At 41.8% G+C, this 21,667-nt stretch overlaps 1 protein-coding gene across 2 annotated transcripts in view; it reads right to left on the bottom strand.

Annotated features, from left to right (window-relative positions):
- RUNX1 (RUNX family transcription factor 1) overlaps positions 1–21,667 on the bottom strand; it is an 89,195-nt gene that overhangs the window by 23,784 nt on the left and 43,744 nt on the right. Inside the window, exon 4 of one of the 2 annotated variants that reach the window (XM_074946555.1) lies at positions 14,397–14,588. The exons of the other annotated variant lie outside the window; for it this stretch is intronic. Within the exon in view, the coding sequence (XP_074802656.1) occupies positions 14,397–14,588 (192 nt within the window). The remainder of the gene's footprint in view (positions 1–14,396; positions 14,589–21,667) is intronic. 2 annotated transcript variants of the gene reach the window in all.

Here is a 21,667-nt window from a genome sequence, read left to right as displayed (position 1 = left end):
CTGACTTGCTAATGGCTGCCGTTTGGAACAGCAACAGCAGCTCTAGATCTCCACAGCCATCTTTGGCTGCCCCAGACTCTGCAGCCCTTACCTTCTAGTGACTGCTCAGGGGAGCTAACTAAGCCATGCATAGCTCTCTCTTTGCGATTCCTCTGCTTCTGTAACACTTATTGTCAGTACTCCCTTTCCCTTGCAGAGTGAAAGTCAACAGGCTGACTGCTGCTCCCCCAGTTCAGAGCCGATTCATATCCACTCCAATAATAGACCAGGGCACTCACAGCTGTGGAGCTGTGGCCATTTTTCTGTCACACACACCTGTTTGGTTTTATGCTTTTGGCTGGACAGTTTGAGCCACAGCTGCGAGTGGCCTTTGAAGGGTAGAGTCTCCTGAGTGGAATCAACATGATAGTCTGGCACAAGCAGCGAGGTATGCACTTAAAATAATAAAGAAGTGAGTTTACAGAAGTATTTGTAGAGGGGAAAAAAATGCCAACATGCTAATAATCAATGCATGTTTACATGCAAGCCAGGCAAATATAGTTTGCAAGCCCTGATTTGCAGTCTTTACCTGACTACCTTCTTGAGGTAGTTTTATGCTCATTACTAAAGTTTTCACCTTTATAATGTATAGCAGCTGCAGACATTTCTAGGTGATACTATTGTTCATAAACTCAGTAATATAGGGCCCACATATGCTAACACCGTTGCTTGTAAATTGACATATGTGTGTAGTCTCATTGATGTCAAAGAGACCACTCTTATAAGTAAAGTTACATGCATACGCGTCTGCAACCATTGGGCATATTTTGTAATCAGGATGTTTAAAATAAAATATACTGCATTTCAATACCTTTGTACATGGAGCTCCAGGGTAACTCAGAGGGACAACTGAAATCAACTGAAATGGTATGTTTGTTAGCCTAGCTTTAAACCATATTATACAAATAAATAATCACGTCTGTCAAAGTGTTGCTATTTCTACAATTCTGCTTGACAACACAATATATTTCAGAAAAGGGGAGATTATAACAACTTCTCTGAATACTGAACACTTAGCAGTGAATAAAACAAAGATCAAATGACATTTGGTTAGATTTTATTTTTGATTTCCAAGAAATTAAGAGAATCTATAATTGACCAAGTCACCTCTAAAAGCTTTCATCATTATGATTGTTCAAAAGAGCAAACAATGTAAATTACTGTGGCCTGAATTTTCAAAAGTGAGTGGTGATCCATTTCGATTGTTGGATGCTCATCTGGAAATCTTGAAGTGTCTGATTTTTCAGAAAGTGTGTGATCTGCAGTTTCTGAAAACCAGGCCTCTTTAAGGTGTTCCAGGAAGGTCATCCAAAAATGGAGGCAACCCAAATCACTAATCACTCGTGAATAGCTCAGCCCATAGATAAAAATTAACAAATCTCTGAAACAGAGACAGAAAGAAAGCACTCGTTAGAAATGTCAAGTCAACTTTCTTTGCTCATGTAGATTTCACACAATGTATATGAGTACGTTTCCCACTACATCAATTCTTGTATTTGAGATGTGTTAATGGAGGAAGAATGGTCATATTGTGACAATAATCTTCTTGAGCATATAATATGCGCTTCTTCATACAATTTACTGTTCTTCAAAATTTATCCCATCACATTTTGTTTTGTATGTAATCAAGCTCCTCTTTCTTTATGCACCACATACTGTATGGGATGTACAGGGAGCCTCCAATGACAGGCAGACTCCAATGATTTGGGTGGCTGCAGTGGTGCACCTATGTATAGCTATGCTAAGTGCTCAATGTGTATTTGTTATGCTATTCCTGGAGAGAGTTCTGTGAGCCACTCATGACCATTACAGCAACTCTGTCCACACAGCCTCTTGTAAAGGCCACACCTGCTAATGTGACAAGGGAAATCTGCACTTTATATTTTATTTTAAGAGAAAAAATCTAGTGCATAAACCCCACCCTTAAAGAAAGCAGAGACAGTGAAAATCCTATTGCAACAGTCATGCCAGCTTAAATAGTCTTGTGTGGAGGTAGAGTTGTGGGGGTGAACCTGGAAGGGGTCATTGGATCCGTGATTATGTGGATTTAGCATATACCCCATGTCCACACCCTGCACGCTATTGAATCTTTGTATAAAATATGCCTTGTGAGGTATCATTTGAAAATTCATAATTTGCTGGTCATTACTGTCCTGATAAAGTGTGTGTGGCAATGTCGTATATGAAGTTATACGATTCCACCATATGGTGTTCTTAACACATGTTCCAAACTGAGGTTGGCAAACAGGTCTGTCTCAAACAAAGGAATGTGTGCTCTGCTTAATTTGTGTTTGAGCACTAAACAGAGTCATTAAGCAGGAAGGGAAATAAAGGGTGCTCAAACAAGTGAAGAAAAAGCAGCAGGGAACATGCTTCCCCATAGACTCTTTGTCTCCTGAATGTCATCTGGAAATGTTTTTCAAGAGGGGAACTGGCACTATAAAAAGGAAGGACAAACACCCCCACAGCACTCCCCATCTCTCTGCCCATCGCCTTCACAGCACCTGAAGAACAAAGGCAGTAGCACTGGACTGGGGGAAGGGTCCTGACCTAAGAAGTTTGGTCAGTAAGACTGCTGAGAGCATGCAGTGAGAAAACTTTGTTTTGAGTTTAACATAGTTTGGTATATTAGGCACCAGTTGCGTTTTATTTTTCTTATAACCATTTCTGACTTTTATGTCTCATTACTTGTACTCACTTAAAATCTATCTCTTTGTAGTTAATACATTTGTTTTATTGCTTTATCTAATCCAGTGTGGTTAACCAAAGTGTCTGGGAAACTCCATTTGGGGTGGCAAGTTCTGTGCATATTATTTCTATTAAAGCAATAATGGACTTTGTATAAGCTTGTATTGTCCAGGAGAGGCCTAGGCAGCAGAGGACATAAATGTCTTGGGGAAAACCTAATACTGGGGGTATGTTGGGGTCACTCTGCAGTATAACCAAGGCTAGTAAGAGCCAAGGCGTGTCTGGCTGCAGCACACACACAGAAACAACTGGGAGTGACTTGCATGCTGGAGGCTGCTTGTGAGCAGTCCAGGCTGGAGGCTACAGCTGCAAAGCATTGAAAGGGCACCCGAGGTTAGAGGGCAGGGGTGACACCACTACTCCTTAGTCTGGATTGCATCCTGTTATGTCACATATGGCTTGGGGGGAAGTCATGCCAGCTCAAAGAGTCTTGTGTGGGGGTGGAGTTGTGGGGGTGAACCTGGGAGAGGTTGTTGGATTCGTGAGTATCTCGATTTAGTGGTGTGGATCTCACACACCATGGATGTGAAGACTGTGGTTGCTACTCCAGCTAATAGGAATTGCAGCCTCATGAGCTTACCTGTGGTTTAGGTGGGTTGACTTTACCCCTGGGCTAGTCTTGTCTGTATTTAGAGAGGGGTGAATTTCACTCAGGGTGAAATTTCACTCAGGGTAATTTCACTCAGGGTGAATTTCACTCAGGGTGAATTTCATATCATGGGAAATATCTGACTTCTGCTGGACTCATTTACAGTCAGAAAAAACAAATATTGAAAACTTACCATTCAAACAATATTCTCATCATTTTATCTTTCTTCATTTTAATGTAGTTGTAACATTTAGAGATGTATGTGATTTCCATGGCACAGCTGCTGAGTGTTTTGGCAATTTGGAGAATATCTACACAGCACAACCAGGGGAAAAAATCAGTTGCAGAATCAAATTGGTCTCTTCTGGCACACGAGTGCCATCCGATGAATAATAAGCTCGTTTCAGCCGGTTTTATTTTTTAGGGTAAGGAGCTCTTTTTTTTTTATTTTTTGTTTATTTTATTTATCATGCGAGGTAATTTGAGCTCTGGTATCAAACATGAAGTGTTCTGCCAAGAAGGGATTAAAGGAGAAAATTCTATGGAAAGAAACTGGGTTTGTCAGTAAAAGACTAAGAGATTTTATTTACCAGAGTTTTGCAATCAGCACTTTTAATCTTCATCACAATTGGGCTATTCAAAGGCCAAGAACATGCTTCAAAGGCCATTAAAGAATAATCCAAAAACTAGTGGGTGTAGGACTCGAATGTGAAAATGTGATCAAATAGGCAACAGCTTGTGTGTGTCTGAAGTCCAGGATAGTCAGTACACCTGCTTGTTAGGCAGGAAGGTATTTTCACTGTCAGCAAGTTCACTGTGTTAATGTGAAAGGTGAGAGTAGTGGGGGAAGGAGCCATGCTAGAGCTCCAGAATCAGGTTGTCTAGTGAAAGAATACTAATTGCTCAATGCCACTGTTGATCTGAATGGCAAATATGAAACTCAAATAAATAATAGCATGACTTAAATAATTGCATTAAGGGCTCAATCCTGCAAGGTACTGAGCACTCTTAACTCCCACAGAAGTCAACAGGGAGGGAGGGAAATCAGAACCTCTAAGTGCTCAGAATCTTGAAGGATCAAGCCACAAATTATTTTGGCACTGGTGGTAAAAGTGTAATGGTGTTAAGGAAGCCTGAAATTAATCTAAGTTATTTAAACTCTTCTGTTGAAAACTGAAGGCAACAACAACTAATGAGCACACGAACCAGTGCAATATACCAGGCCAGATTCTGCTCTCATCTGCACTGTAAGTCCAGGAGAACTCCTTGTGACTCTAGTTTTGTGCTGGTGCAAATGAGAACAGTTTGGCTCAGTGAGCCTAAAAACTACAAAAAAGATTTGTGATGTTAATTAAAAACTAAAACAAGGACATTTTTTCCTACCTGAAAATTAGCTTTCTGTAAAAAGTCTTCACCTATCTGACATCATGCTTTGCTCCACCTTATCATGTGATAGACCAGACAGACAATTTTGTGGCCAGGGCTTAAGGGCCAGATTTTTTAAGCTATTTAGGAACCTAAAGATGCAAATAGGTGCCTACTGGGATTTTCAAAAATGCTTAGGTATCGAATTCCCACTAGGCAACTATCTGCATCTTTAAGTGCCTAAATATCTTTAAAAATCTGGCCCTAAATGACTTGCCCAAAGACACACAGGAAGTCTGTTGCAGACCTGGAAAGAAAACCCAGGTCTCCTGACTCCCAGCTTTCTGCCTTTAACCCAAGACTATCATTCCTCCAGTCAGATTTGCTCTTTCTGCTAGGACCTTCCTGCGAACACTGGGAATAGAATAGATAAGAGCGAGCTTGGGTAGCAGAAGACCTTGCTAGGGGACTGAGAAGCCATTTATATTGCCCCGCCTGTAGTACCTTTGAATCTTTGAAACTTCAGAGCAATTGGCATATGAAGACAAATATCCTTTAAACCTACAAACACCAGGAAATTGCCTGGCTTAACCCACACTATGATGGGCCTACCTCTCTCCATCAGAGTCTGAAGTTGACTAAATAGCTGAACCACTTCAAGTGGAGCACAGAACTTTTTTTTGGAATTGAAAATAAGGGGACAGACTATATTCCTGAGAAAGGCTTCTGCCATGAAGGTGGACATACTCTGGAGTCCTGCCGGGTGATGAAGAGCTTGTTTCATTGCTCTGCTCTTCCTCAGGTGCGAGAAGATGGAGGAGGGACAAGTCTGTGCTTTAGAGCAGCGGTTCCCAAGCTGTTGGATGTGTACCCCTGAGAGTACGCGAGCCATCTCTGGCAGGTACGCAGGAGAAATTGTGTAAAGGTAGATTTTATTTATTGCATTTTCATAATAGGCTACTCAGATGAAGCTTTAAAATCCTGTGGGAATTTGTTATATAAAATACAGTCGTTAATTTACTTCAAGATGTACCAATGAGAACACAGACACATCGAGACCCTGAGGTACAGAGCCCTCACCTCCAATCACCGTACAGAGTGGGTTCAGTTGCCCAGCAACTGTCCAGTCTAATTGAGCTCAGAACTTACTCAGAGTTCTTTTTTTTTTCCAGTTGTATATGTTGTACTGTAACTATATCTGTATGTTACAGTGAAATATGGACAGACGGCGAAAGATAGGTAGTGTTAAGAAGAATACACAAAGTATCAAATGATGAGAAGGATAGGGGTACGTGAGCAGCTGGTACATCTGGAAGGGGGTACATGGGCAGCTGGTAGACCCAAGGGGGGTAAACAATAAGAAAAGTTTGGGAACCTCTGGTTTAGAGGGAAAGAGTGGAACTGCATGAAGCACACTGAAATGACGATAGGCAGAACACACTGGACGTCTGTGAAGGAAATGCACTAGTTTGAAATGAAGTTTTTCCTTTAACAGGCAAAGTGAGAGATTTACACTTCTGGCAACAAAAAGTCTTAGCTGGCTTTAGTTTATTCCAGCAGCTCTGGTGTTAGATAGCTGATTGAACCTGTATCTGAAATAAGATGTATTCAATGAGCTCCAGAATATTTGGCAATCTAAGTGGAAATAAGAAATGTCTGAGGAGTTCACAGAGATTTTATCTCATCCTGGAGATCTTAAAAATAGTCAAGGGAATCCCCAAGCAGTTTCCTGCCTATAAAGGGGACTGCAATTTGGCATTGTTTTGACTGAATGAAGACATAGGGTGAGATTATTGGTCAGTAGCAGCAAAAGCAGTGACCTGTGTGAGAGAGGGAGATATTTTAGGCCTTGTCTACACTACACAGTTTTGTCAACAAAAGTCAGCTTTTGTTGACAAAACAGTGGAGGTGTACACATTGAAATGCTTCTCCTGCTGATATAACTCCCCTGCTATGCTGACATAATACAACCACATTGACCAGAGGCCTGGGGCTTATGTCGGTGGAGCTAGGGTAATGCAGTGTTGGTAGGGTTGCCAACTGTCTCATCACACAAACCCAAACACGCTTGCCCTGCCTCCTGCTCCATCCCTTCCCCTTCCTCTGGGAGGGAGTTTGGGTGCAGGAGGGGGCTCAGGGCTGGGGCAGAAGTATAGGAGGAGGTGAGGGGTGGGGGCTCTGGCCAGGAGGCGCTTACCTCGGGCAGCTCCCAGTTGGTGGTGCAGCAGGGCTAAGACAGGCCATGGCCCTGCGCTGCTCCCAGAAGCAGCGAGCATGTCCCTCTAGCAGCAGCTCCTAGGAGGGGGAAAGGAGGTCTCCGTGCACTGCCCGCACCTGCAGGCACCGCCCCCGCCGCTCCCATTGGCCGCAGTTCCCAGCCAATGGGAGCTGCAGAATTGGCGCATGGGGTGGGGGCAGCATGCAAAGACCCACCTCCCCCTCCCTCCCGCCTAGGACCAGCTGTCAGAGGGACGTGCCAGCTGCTTCTGGGAACGGCGCAGGGTCAGGGTAGGCAGGCAGCCTGTCTTAGCCCAGCTGCGCCTGTGGACATTTAGTGCCTAAAATCTCCCGGTTTGGCTTCAGTAGCCTCCAGGAGATAGGGCCTGATTCCGGGAGACTCCCGGCGAAACCGGGAAGGTTGGCAACCCTATAAACAGAGGTGATAAGCCCTGGGGGGCAGCTGGGCTCCTGGTAGGGAGCTGCACGGAGCTGAGAGCCCTGGCTGTTAATCCTCCACACTGCCCCTCTTCAGTCGGTGGAAGTGCTCCTGGTGAGGACGGACACCTCCAACAGAAGGAATGTAGTGTGGACATCAGCCACCGCAGTAATTAATGTAGTGGCTATAAGTCGACCTAAGATAGGTCGACTTAAGATTGCAGCGTAGACATAGATAAGAGAGAAGTTATGGTCATGAGGTCCAATGAGGAATTCTGATGCCAAAGGGAGGGAATTCCATCGGACTATTCCTACTTCTAAGAGACTTCCCGATGTAAAATCTGTAACCATCTCCCTAATATGCCATGGCAGAGCTGGTGGAGATGCCCTTGGTAACAAAATCATGGCCATTAAAAATTAATATTTAGACAAGACCCAAAGGACGCTAGGAGCTTTACAGAACATATAAAAGACACACGCACCCTGCCCCAGGGTGGCTAATTTGAGATATAATAAAACAAGTAAGAGCAACACACAATGGAAAGAGGAGGGTCCAAGAGAATGGAAAACGTGAAGGTGAGGATTACACAAAAACAAGGTTACATATTTCCTGATGCACACACATTGCACATGGCTTCCCCATATTCATTTTTAAATTATGTTTTTTTCCGCATCTTATGCCCTGCTACTTGTCAAACCTTCTGTCAGACACAGACACGGCTTTGGGAAAATGCGGGTTTCGGGATGGGGTTTTTTTTGGCAAAGTGAGCGGGCTCTTCCAACAGAGAGTGCTATGCAACCTAGTCTTGCCATGCTAGAGATGGAAAGAATCGCATTAAAGATGCTCCCATTTAGTTTGATCTTTTTTAAAAAAACTAGATTTTCAAGAATACCTTTGGTTTGGTTGGCACAGTTAATGCTGGGCAAAAGTGGTAGCATTCATTTCTGCAAAACTGAAGGGCAGAATTAGGCCCCTTTAAAAATCAGACCCATTATAGTCTTATGGTGGTAGGCTTCTAGGAAAGCAGTGTGAAACTTTTTTCTGGATTAGAATTCTATTTATTTTAATGAAAGAAAAATTGTTATGAGAACTTTAATATGGTATGCTTTCCGTGTCTTACAAGAGCTGTTTTGTGACACAATAAATAAATTTGATATCGAGGGTTTGCTTCTCTTGTAGAACAAAGAAAAGGAGGACTTGTGGCACCTTAGAGACTAACCAATTTATTTGAGCATAAGCTTTCGTGAGCTACAGATGCATCTGATGAAGTGAGCTGTAGCTCACGAAAGCTTATGCTCAAATAAATTGGTTAGTCTCTAAGGTGCCACAAGTACTCCTTTTCTTTTTGCGAATACAGACTAACACGGCTGCTACTCTGAAACCCGTAGAACAACACCATTCATTTTTAAAGGACAAACTGCTGAGATGATTTATATCAATTTAACTGATCAGAGATTAAACATGAGTCAAAGAAACACATTGTACTCTTAGAAAAAAGCAGATTTCTCTGTCTGACATTCACTAACACATTTAAAAGATAAGTGAAGAGATCATTCTTCTTAGGCATGAAGAAATCTCTTTTCACTATTAACTTCGAATGCCTTACATTTCTTTACAAGATGATGTCCATCAGTCTCTACCCAACCAAGAAACATAATTTAGTTAATCTTTTGCCCTATTCAGGAAAACCCATAGAGCTGGATTCTGGCTGCCAGGCATACATAGGTATGTGTGCGCACACACACACACAAACACGAGTCCATACAGAAGACAGGGTGCATGGGACAAAAGTTTTCCAGCCCTCTCTTGGATCCTCTCCAAAGCTGTGGGGAGGATGCTTTGCAAACCATCTGCAACAGAAATGATGGCAGAGCATTCTGGGGTTAGGAGTGGGGCAAAGGTCCATACCTTGGTGCTCAAACATCCTTTGACCCAGTGGCAATGGCAACTATGTTTTCCTTCCACCAAAGCAGATTTGTCATGCTCCTAACAGGAGTAATCTGTATCGAGTGCCTTTGAATATTGCTGCTTAGAATACTGTACCGGTGTAGTATGGGGGACATTGGTGGAGGAATACAGGCACACAGTAATGCTGCTCTGCCAGCAAATGTGTACACCTGTTCTTGCAGCTATTGACTAAGGAAGTCTGAATTTGATCCACACCCCTCATTATCCATTTCTTTTTTTAGATTATATAATTATCACAATCACAGATGCAAAGAAACCAGCATAAATATACAATCAAAAATTGTTTGAAAATATAGTGCAGACATGTAATCAGTAATTAATCAGTAAGGTCTGAGATATCATATTTAACCTTTTTTATATAGCTTTAGTGGTAGAAGTACAAACTATGCAATTACATGACCTATGGGGTATAAATCAGCATAATAAACTACTCAGATTAATCAAAGAAAACAGTATGATATTCCATTAATAAGCTATATACTTATTGTAAGCACCTACAGTTCAAGGAAAATACATTAATCGAAAAAGAGGGAGCTACAGCATCATCCAGAGAGAACATATTTAGAAAAATAGAAGTATTTTTAAATATTACACAGTGAAAAGACAATTCACTGTCCTAGTCTTGAGTGTCTGCCTGTCTGTGTCTGCAGTAAGAAATCAGTCAGTTAGAACTCTCTAAAGTGCCTTAAAAATTACATTTTACACTTAAGCCAAAGACGTTCTCAGCAGCAAATGTCACTGACTGCCAGACCATTCTGAAACCCTACCCTATGAACACTTCTAACACTGTTAACGTATTAGAGAAACCAGGTGCGATCAACACGGCTACAACAACACTGCAAACTATTAGCCTATGACCTACCAAGCTGATTTAAAAGTGGGGGAAAAAAATTGGGGCAGGATACAGTTGTAATAGGAGCAAAGCCATTGAAATTCCTTGTGCTTACACATAGCCCTTGATTCCACTTCACTGTTTCTTTAGTACATGGGAACCCTGATAAACAGGGCTATTTTCAGTGGAACAAGATTATGATAGTATGGACCTTGAAACGTCTCTTAAACAAAGCATACTGCACCTGGGAGAAGACAAAAGGCTGGGTCGTAACCAGAAAATCTCAGCTTTAATGTTCCTTACTCACCCAAAGAGTAGATCTCTACATTAATAAAATAAGCACATAAATATGTAAAAGTCTTTGTTTTGTTTATAAACTGCAACACTGGTTAAAAATCTGTCAACATTTTTATTATGAATTCTTGTTTCCAGGGTCTTTAAACTTGGCCATAAAAATGTAGTCCCAGATGAAACTTAACATATTAGGTTACAGGTTTTTTTAAAAAGCTCCAATTTTTTAAGGCTATCAAGGTGTAAAACGAACCAGAAGTGTGTTGTTGAAGATGATTATTTGCTTTTTCTAGACAGGAAAAATAGCTGTCTTATTTATTTTTCAAACTTATGGGTGATTAATAAATCGTGAGTTGGAAACACTGTTTTGGCTAATTTAAATAAACCAAAACTATGTAGGTCTTTCATTGGAAATATATGTAAATATATGTTACCCCTTAAAATTGCTTATGGTAGTTACTGTGCATTGGCTCAACTCTAATGGCCCCACAGGAGTAGATTCTTGGGTCAATGATCTACAAATTTAAAAATATTTATGTTGGCCCTGACCAGACAAATTGTAATGGAACCATATAATCCATATTTTTAAAAGTTTCTAATTATGTATCTACCTACTCCAGTCAACATTATGAAAAGCCAACTTCCTAGTTATGTATTTACTCACTCCAGAATGACACTACAGGAAACTCAGTCACAAAAGTATATACTTAAATCATGATCAAAGGCCTTACCTAACTGCTCAAAAGCAACAATCCGGGCCTAGCTCACACTGCTCTGCCCGTTCTTTCTTTCTTTCGTTCTTTCCTTCTTTCTTTCGCACAAAAAGGGGGTGCGTTAAGGCTGAATAGTTATCTGGATTTTCAGCCTTAACTGAATTTCCTTGTTTTTGGGAAGTTAGGTCAGGTCGTTAACATTATAGGCTTGGTACTTGCACAAAGTAATCTTTCAACTTGAAACTTGTGTGATGTGGTAGCTGCTCTTCTCCCCCCACCAGCTTTTGTCGGTGAACTGGTATGGTTAGATCTTTCAAATGAACAGGTGTACTTTCTCCCTTCTTGTGATATGAAAGAAGCATAAAACTCGATTACAGCAATTTATGATCTCCTAACTTGCATGGACTTGTATCCATGACACAAGCAGCTTTATGTTCAAATTCAAGACCTGATAAAATGGGAAGTTAAAATTAACCTCAAGCCCTTTATAGATGAAAACCTCAACAAATAAACAGTGGTTTAGCGGCATGGCAATCTGCCCCTTTAAATCTATGAACTAGCCCAAGATGTCTACTTTGAGTTAGGGTTTTTTAAAAAAAAAAACAAAAAACCAGATTCTGATGAACAGAGGAGTAGCCTGTGATTCATACTGGGGTAAGTTAAAGCAAAGTTTACCACCACCAATTAAAAGCCTGCACTGTACATTTTTCTTGCCTCCTGTCTATAAAAAGTTTAATGCTCTCTTCATTCAATAGGTGGTTACATAAAGTATCTGAAGCTGCAAATATTTATACATCAGCGGAGTAATAATATGGAAAATGTCAGAAATATTTCATTTCTGTTAGGCTATATTCTGCAATTTAATGATGTTATTTTAAAAAAAACAAACCACCCTCAAAACCCTGCGCTCCTTAAGTGTAACATAGAAGCTCAATCTGGAAATCAGACATTCTTCAGATCTTGAGAAATATATCAAAGCTCTGATTCTCATTTACATTAAAGCCTCTTTACACTGTGGGAGAGCATGGCCTCAAAATGGGTGTAAAATAAAAAGGGGTCTTTGCATAAATAGCCCTACATTTTGACCCAAAGAGGCTTTAGCCTTAGCCTTATTTTCCTGTTAGTGGCTACAAGTCTCACCAAGCTGTTCAAATTTTGGTCAGGCTAATGTGCAATTTTCATGGAGGGGGAAAAACAACTAAACTGGTGATTTAGCATGAGAATATCAATGAGGAAACATTAGCAGTTCAATTGCTATCATTTTCTGACCTACTCCTATAAATTCACAGGCTAAATGTATCAAAATTATATTTTAAGAAGCAAAGCAATATACTAAATACATTTCCGGAAGTAGCAGCTGAATCCCTAGTGGAGTGTGAAAGAGTTATATTGCTCTGAAGTTGTACTACTGAAGAGGTCTAAAACAGAACAAGAAAAGAGGGATACTTGATGTTAAACCTGATACTCTGCTACGCATATAGTGTTCCAAAGTAGTTGAAGAATGCAAGTCTGCTACTAATACCTCCACCCATGTAGCCATAATAATACATTCATTTTCTTCGATAGCAATATATCTGAAGGCAGAAGAAATCAAACTTACTTTGTTCTCCAAATCAGACTCTCAGCAAGGCGACTGCCAAAAGTCTTTAGAGATGTAAGACCAGATCCTCTGCTGGTGTAAATTGGAGCAGCTCCAGGAAGGACCTATGTGCTCCTTGAACTTTTCTGCATTCTTTTTTTTTTTTGCAATGCAATTCACGATAGCATGTTGATTTAATTCAACAACTCACTTACTTCTCAGTAGCGGCCAGACCCAGACCCTGTACGCACTGAAGTCAATGGGAGGTTTGCAAGTGACTTCAATGGCCACACGATCAGGCCCGAGAAGATAAGGATATATAACGAACACTTTAGTTACAGAAGTAATACGCTTTTCTACAAGTAGTGCAAAGAGTGCTGCATGCTAACCCAGATTTTAAAAAATAGAACACTAAAGAAAAACTATTGATTCAAAACCACTATAACTAGTTCTATCCAGAACACCAGGAGAGAAGCTTGATCAAATCTATTTCATTCTAACTGGAAGGACAAAGTTTAATTCCATCAAGCAACAGCATTTGCTAAGATAAATATGGTCATTTACCTTAATTTTAGATGTGCTTAATTATGCATGTGCATTTTTGACAATTTTGTAAAATATACAGTAGTCATCTGATTCAATGCCCACTGAATTTCACCTGATTTAATAGATGCAAAGTAAGATTTCAGAAAATTATCCAAGACTGGATTGCTTGATTTCATTCATATTATCTGGACTTGAATCACAAATGAAGTCAACATTTTGAGTCCCCTCTTAGAGGTTTTAATTAAAATAAAAGCTATAGGATATCCTTATATCACAAATGTTTGCTCTTACTAGCAGTGCAAGTACTTAGTTCTAGATTGGTCTTCTCTGCTGAACAATGGGCTCAGAGCTTTTGTGTGTAAATGGTTTCTTAGGAAAACTACTGCAAGTTGCTGACAGTGTGTCTCCTTCACAAATGCATATAATTCGCTGACTAAATATTCATCAGGGAATACAGCTACATATACAAAAAATCCAAGAGTACAGCATCTTTTTTTTTAAAAAGGCTTGAAGAATTACAGTCCCAAGACATCTGAGGATAACACCATGAACTCTACTGTCCAAGTGAAAGTTGCTACAATAGATGCACGTTAAAAAGGTGCTAGGCTTTAAAAAAAATATGGTCACTTGTTAGAAAAAAACCCCACAGCTGAATGCTGCACAGTAAGCGAAGAAAATCTGTTCTATGTGCCTTTCTCACCCCCATCTTCCTCCCACTGTGTTTTATCAAAATGTCACAAGTGACCTCTGGAAATGGAATTGCCATTACAGAGACAAGGTGGGGGAAGTAACATCTTTCATTGATCAACTTCTGTTGGTGAGCGGGACAAGCTTTAGAACTACACAGAGCTCTTCCTCAGGTCCCGAAGAACTGCTTTTCATGTAGGCCGCCCTACCATCACAGCTGTTGTGCTGTCTTCCATGCATCTCCTGGTTACCAAAACAACATGGAAGTTATTTGTGGCAGGGGGAAAAGCATCTTGAAGGGCCATCTAGTACTGCAGACTATGTTAAGACTTTGATGACCAACAGCGGTTCCTTCACTTTAGGGGAGGGTTTCAGGTACTTACCCTGAATCTGACTCTGAGGCTGAGGGTTAAAAGCAGTGGTGTGGCTCAAGGAAGCTCGTGGGTTAGGTGTGGGGGCTGGGTGATGTGGGCTGACCCTCATGGCTGTGCGACGCAACTGCTCCAGTTCACTCAGACGCTCTGAAAAGGACAAGCTCCCGGGCTTTGTCTGTTCATCTAGTTTCTGACGATGTCCTAGTGTGGGAGGGGGGGAAAAAGATCAGAAAATCTCACTGACATATGCCTTTTTTTTCCTTGATCCATTGGCAATGTACCTAACTGGCTAGTGGCCATCTGAAATTCAGCAAAGACTGTTTGCTCTGTATTAACAGGAGACACAATCAAGTCATGCACAGTAATGATATCACAAAGCGGTGTTAACTCTTATGAGGTATGGACTACTCAAAAAAAAATCCACTAGAAAGTCACAGCACCCTATTATCCCTATTATTGTGTATAAAAAAGGCGCATTTGGTGGGGCGAGGGCCTTTCAAATACATATTTTCAGCTTCTGTCACCTAAACCAGTACTGAAGTAGCTCCTCAAGCATTCAAACCCAGATTGTCATAATTCACTGCAATTAGACAAGGAATGATACTACAGAAATAAAACCCCAACCCCAAACAAATAATGTTCTCGGATGCTTTAGGAACTGCTCTTTACAAATAAACAGGAAAGGAATACAAGAAACCGTGTTTAACAAATGGAAATTATGGGGAAACAAAGTGTCTTTTACTAATATCGGGTGTTTCCAAAACATTAAAAGGTTGGACTGTCCCGTCCCCTGCTGTGCCCTGAAGAACATCTTGCGAGATAATGCTGATGTACTCGTTGCTATCTTAAGTGGTATATGCCAGTGCACAGTGAACTCAGCCGCCATCCCATGGGAGTTTCAGGGCCAGTGGCCATGGGGGAAGCCCTGCTAAGCCCTGCTCCAGCCTCCTGGTAAAACTTTGTTGGGTTGGTGGTGGTGGGAGGGTGAGGTCTGGAGTATGTGTGCATGGGGGACAGCCTTTGGAGAAAGCAGAAAGCAGTGGAATGGCACAGATCCAGCACAGAATTTCCAAGGTCTATTGGTTCAGGGGATGAAAGCCCTGTCCAGATGCACAAGGGCACCATGAAAGGACAACTCTGAGTCATCTCTTTCCTGCCTCCTGGGGGTGGAAAGGAGTTCGCTAATTGCCTAAAAGTTTCCACATTGTCACCACTTTCCATCCCATTTGTGTCCCCTTGCTTCCAGTTCTATATGATTAAGCTCACTATCAAAGTATCTCATCATTAGAGCCTGACACCATGTTGCTGAATGCAAATGAAAGATTCTAAATGTAAACATACAGCTACCAGTGTTGCACCTGAGACCTATCACCAAACAAACAGAAAGTGCTCTCTGAAAAGTTCTGTCGGTCCCCTACAGTACAAAGCACTCTTTCACACAGCTGTAACAACGCTTTAATCAACACACGGGCACTTCTTTTTTCATTCTAGGGGGGAAATGTACATTTAAAAGCAGTTCCCAGTAGCTACAATTCTAAAATTAAATTCTATAACTCGCATTATGGTTCCAAATCTCACTGGCTCAGTTTTCTTCCTCCCACCAGACCCTTTGGCGCAGCTTGCACTTTCTCAGATTCCACACTGCACTATAAATTATCCCAGGGAAAAAAAATTAAAAAGACACAGTATAGAGTCGTGATTTTATCATTAAAAAGGCTTTAAGGGAAAAGAAAAAGAAAGACTTTCATCCAACACTTTAGTAGTTCAAACACAACTTTCTTTCATTTGTCAGCAATGCAAATCTGGATTCTGATTCAAATCCTTCGCTTATGGCACTTGACTTGAATGCAAACACACTGAGTCACGCAAGCTGTGTACATATGTAAAATGTCTCGTACATTCTGATTATATTAAACATGAGCCTGCTGGATTGAAGGCCCCTGGGCCAGGATTCAGAGTAACCCCTAGCAAGTCTATTGCCGTAATATATGTTATTCTCAAATCTATCAATTTATGCTTTTAATTTAGTGCTCTGTGTAATGTTTTACCCCCTTAGCTTCCCTCCTTCTTCTCTGTCAGGTGCTGCTCTCATGGCATCACATATTATTCCTGTGGCATGGAAATTAAGGGCTTGTCTGTACAACCCCTAGATATACTGGTGGCATTCGAGTAACCCCACTGAAGTCAGTGGGATGAGGGCTGGACAAAAGCTGGTGAGATGAGAGCTCCCCTTCCTGTTTCAATTTACTTTAAGCACTGTGAGAATGCGCCTGCTCCAGTACCCAGGATTCTTTCAACCAGTTTACAAAATCCTCTCTCTAAGGCCAGCTCTACACTTAAAAATTAGCTTTCACCTTGCTACATCACTCCAGGCTGTGAAAAAATTGTGTGCCTCGTGCAATGTAATTACCTCCACCTAACCACCCGTGTAGACACGGCTAGGTCGACAGAAGAATTCTGCCATTGGCCTAGCACCTCTCTGAGCGGGGCATTAACAACATCAGCCCTTTCCATCAATGTAGGAGGCAAAGTGTCAACGTGCGATAACGGCACAGCTGCTGCACCACAGCTGCGCCACTGTAGTGTAGATGTGCCCTACGTGACCAGTGCAGTTCAGTGCGAAAGCCTGGCAGCGGGAATCTCTGTGGCGAGAGCAAGGGATTGAAGGGGGAAGACTCGAACCAGGACTTTTAAGATTCCACTGATGTAAATGTTACTTAGAAGAATTACAGGATCCCCCTGGCTGCGTCTTGAGGAAACGGTCATTTGTTTTGCGTGGCAGCTTTGTGAGGGGAGCTACTGAGACATATCACTGGAAATGTCATTTCAGGTAAGTGCCACTTACTGCAAAAGCAAGTGGTTGTTTTTTAATCAACCGAGCTACGCAGCCTTTTTCTACGAGATGACGCTGGCAGGCAGCAACATAAGAAGTTTAACGTCACAAGCGTCTGCGCAGCGTCAACGTGCAGTATCGGAAAAATGTAACTAATATAAATGGCTTCCCCATGCTACAAAAATGCATGGGCTGAGCATTGCCAGAGCGACGTATTTATTTATTGGCTTTACTCGGAGCAGTCTGCAAACATTGGTGAATGTATCCTCATGTCACCCTTGTGAGGGAGGGATTTATTACTATCCCCATTTTATAGGTGGGGGAATTGAGTCACAGAAAGAAAAATTGACTTGCCCACAGTCACAGAGTGAGTGGCAGACTCCTGACTCCTAATTTAGTGCTTAATCACAAAACCATCCTTCCTCTGTATGTGAGGATGGAGAATGATGGAACAGGAATTCATTCACAATGCAGTCCTCTCACACTTTATAGCCCATGAAAATAGTGACAGTACTGAGTTTAAAGGGAACAAAGGGAACCAGTCACAGCAGAGAGGCAGAGAGAAAATAACAGAGAGGTAATAATATTAAGGGTGAACATAAAAACATTTAGGTGTTCTGTATTTATAAAACAGAATAATTTGTGGTAGGGTCACTTCCCAGACAGTGATTTGTTTTCCCTCACATGGGTTAGTCAATTTAACAGTCTTCTTCTTGTTATCTTGTGGGCCAGATCCTCAGCTGGTATCAATTGGTGCAGCTCCATTGATTTTAATGCTTTACAGCAGTTTAGGATTTGGCCCTGAAAATCTGATTCTCTTCTCACTCCAGCTTGTGTAAAGCAGAAGTAACTCCACTGAAATCAGTGAGGTGTGAAACTGATGTAAGAAAGGAGAATTGGGCTCAGCGCTTGTAGTGCCAAATGATAGATTATACTTGACATTGGGGCCCAATCCTTCATTCCTTGCCTTCTCAAAACTCCCATTGCTTCTGTTGTGTCAAGTGTCCTCTGAACACAGAGAGGGAAGAAGGGGGTGGCAGGTTTTTTTCCTGGACTGCAAGGTCATGGAATTAATGCAGTATTTAGGACTCTATTTAGAATAAACAGGGCATCCAATCTGTTTGGTTGAATCACATTTTTATATCCCTTTTAAATATCACCTTCTTTGCACAGAATTTGAAATAAGGTGCATAGCGAAAACACTAACTGTTCTGATATTTTTACTGAAATACAACATGAAAGTCATTTTCCTCTAACTGGGGGAAAGTGCACTTTTATAGGCTTTAAGAGACTGTAGAGCATTCAGCTTGGACTGGGTCCATCTGGCTGGAATGCAGGATTTTGAAAATAACAAAACCAAAATATCTTGGCAGCCCCCATTTTTTTGCACACTGAATGTTAATTGTAAATGTTTACTCATTTAGTGTTTAATATTGTGGCTGGCCATAGGGATACAATGTCAGCATTTCTAGTTGCCTCTTGCTTCTTGCAAAAAGAAATAAACTCCAGAGTTATCTTCCTTTAAGCCTACTTTATTATTTATTTCTTTAAACTTCCTACATATTTATATTTACAGAATCAGGTGCAAAAGAAGAGAAGATAACAAGAAAAGACATAAAATATGAATATGTTTAGTCTTCCAGTCCAAAACCTCAAGCTACATTAACTCCTCTTTGAGACTGCATATTATTTTAAGAGTAGCCTTGGCAGAATTCAATTTTTATTTTTAAAATAATTTTGATGGACAACATCAGTGTTTATTTTAAAGCACATTTTTCAATTTTTATCAATTAAAATTTTCACCATTGTGGTACACTGGGAGGGGGAGGGTCAGACAAAAATTATTTAATGACAGTAGACATTGGAATTCAAAAAGTTAAAGCTTTATAACCATTACAACACAAACTGTCAACATCACATGCCAAAATATACAAAGTAAATATCCTGAAATGAAATTTTGTAAGTTCTCAAGCAGCACCTTTCTTTCTTTCTTTCTTTCTTTCTTTCTTTCTTTCTTTCTTTCTTTCTTTCTTTCTTTCTTTCTTTCTTTCCCTACCTGTAAATTTCAGTGATCCTCAATGGAATTGTTTCTCCATCAGTTTGTGTGCATATGGTGAAATCGACATTTACCGTCATTGACCATTAAAAGGCTAATCCTTCTAAGCCAATTTATGAGTAAACAGTACGGCAATGGTTTACAGAAGATAGATAGGAATATCGTTCAGTTTTATATCTCAGTTCCAATTATTGTTACAGTGAGAAAAAAAGTGGGTGGAGGAGGGAATCGTGCATTCAACTTAGCACATGGCAGCAATAATGTTTTGGGTTTTTTAAAAAGGTACTGTACATCCCTAATGCCCACCTTCCAGATGGTAGTAATATCAAGGTAGATACAGTTTTACACCAAAAAGCTTTGCATTGTGTCTATAATTCTGAATAGATTCAGTTATGTCAGTCATCCAACATATCCAAACTGACCACAGACTGGGGGGCGCTGGGAAGTGCATGAATAGGCTGGATATTATGTATGTGTGACATTCCCCTGAGCACTCACTGACATCCAGATGGTCATCTAAAGGGGAATGTCTGGTGATGTCACCACAGAGTATAGCCAAATACAAACTGACCGATACTGTGATATCATTCCTAGATGCATCTTCTTTTGCCATTCACATAGCCAGCATCCCCCTTTTGATGTCCTTTTGGGAGGACAGTTTATTTTTGTGGGTATCTGCAAGCATTTATAGATGTTAGACAATCCCACTATGATCTCTCTCTACTATGGGACTCAGACTTCACAACCTTAGCTGCCTTTCTGGCAGCTCCTGAACTTGTCTGGGCATTTCTATTTCTCCACCCTGATAATCCAACTTGTACATGTGTTAAATTAGTTTTCTATGTTCTTTTTTTCCCCATCCTCCTGTTTAAACCTGTTCTGTTCAAAAAAGTACATTCTGGGTTGACAAGAACTGTAGAGCAGTGGTTCTCAACCACGGGTCCGCGGCCCCCTGGGGATCCATGAACACTTTCAGGGGGGCCACGAAGCTGGGAGAGGGGCAGGGCTGAAGCCGGCAAACTTCCCCCCCCCAAGCCAGGAGCAGCAGGGGGCTGAAGCCAGGAGCCCCAGCACCCCCCTCCAAAGCTGGAAGCCGCATTGCGGGTCCCCCTCCCCCCCCCCCCGCGGCACGTGTACACAGCCCCTAGCTACCCCCTGCATGCACACAGTCCCTAGCTACCCCCTCGCTGCACCCTGAGCTACTCCTCTGCCTGCACACAGCCCCTAGATACCCCTCTCCCTGTACCCTGAGCTACCCCCATGCTCGCACACAGCCCCTAGCTACCCCTCCCTGCCTGCACACAGCCCCTAGATATCCCTCTCCCTGTACCCTGAGCTGTTTTCAGACTTTTTGAACTGAGTCCCCACTTGAAGTTATAATTTTTGGTTGCATATCCCACACAGCCCAGACAGGCTGGGTGGCCTCCTGAGTCAGTCAGGGGGTGGAGGTGGCGCTCCCTCCCTGGACCCCACAGTGCCGAGTTGGCTCGAGCCCTTGCCCCCCAAATAGAAGTAAAACTATGCCTATGCCCAAGGGTCCCGCCCGCAGCCCAGAGCCCCCACTGGGCCTTGGGGTTTTTATAACATGTTGAGGGTGGCCTCAGCAAAAAAGGGTTGCGAACCCCCGCTGTACGGTACTAACTGGTAGCTAGAATATACCCTACCCAAACCTTAACAAAAAGGAAATTTGTTTTGCTTCCCATTCCTCCACCAACATTTCTACTGACTGGTGACTGATATGGATATGGATGCTGGCAGGCCAGGTGCCAGTTCATGCTAAGGTCCTCATGTCTCAACCGGACACTGACAGATACATAGCTGGAATCTGACTGGCTCACTTGTGAGTTAATATTGATAAAACAGGTATCAGAATTATCAGAAAGCGTTCAGTATTTAGACTCTACTGAATGCTTGTGAGTTGCTGCATGCATTAATCTCACTTGTAATATCTGTGCTCCATATGGTACTGTAATATTTGAGCAGTTGTATGGTGAGCCTCTGTGACTGTGTGAATTGCCATTCGGGAGAGGGACATGAACTGGTGTGAAGAGCTGTTTTTCTACAGAAATTGTTACACCACTCTCCAAAAAGGAGACCCATCGATACCAGACAGGCAATAGCTGCATCTTACCCTCCCTACATGTGGATTGAGATGCCATCAACAAAAGGACTAAAGACTGTTCTGCTCTCTCCCCATGAGTCATGTAAGTGGACTCCTCCCATCAGCTGAGTTTGCATATAGCAGGAGGGGCATAAAACCCCCAAACCAAAGGCGGTTGGATTCTAAGGGGCGGGAGAGGCAAGGTGTTTCTAGGCATAAGCAAGAGATCACCAGCTGTTTAAGCCTGGGCTAGCCCTAAAGGACGAATAGAGCTTGTGGATTATAGAAGC

Source organism: Natator depressus, chromosome 1, assembly GCF_965152275.1.
Source record: "Natator depressus isolate rNatDep1 chromosome 1, rNatDep2.hap1, whole genome shotgun sequence".
Classification (NCBI taxonomy): Eukaryota; Metazoa; Chordata; order Testudines; family Cheloniidae; genus Natator; species Natator depressus.
This window is presented reverse-complemented; position numbering and strand designations above follow the sequence as displayed.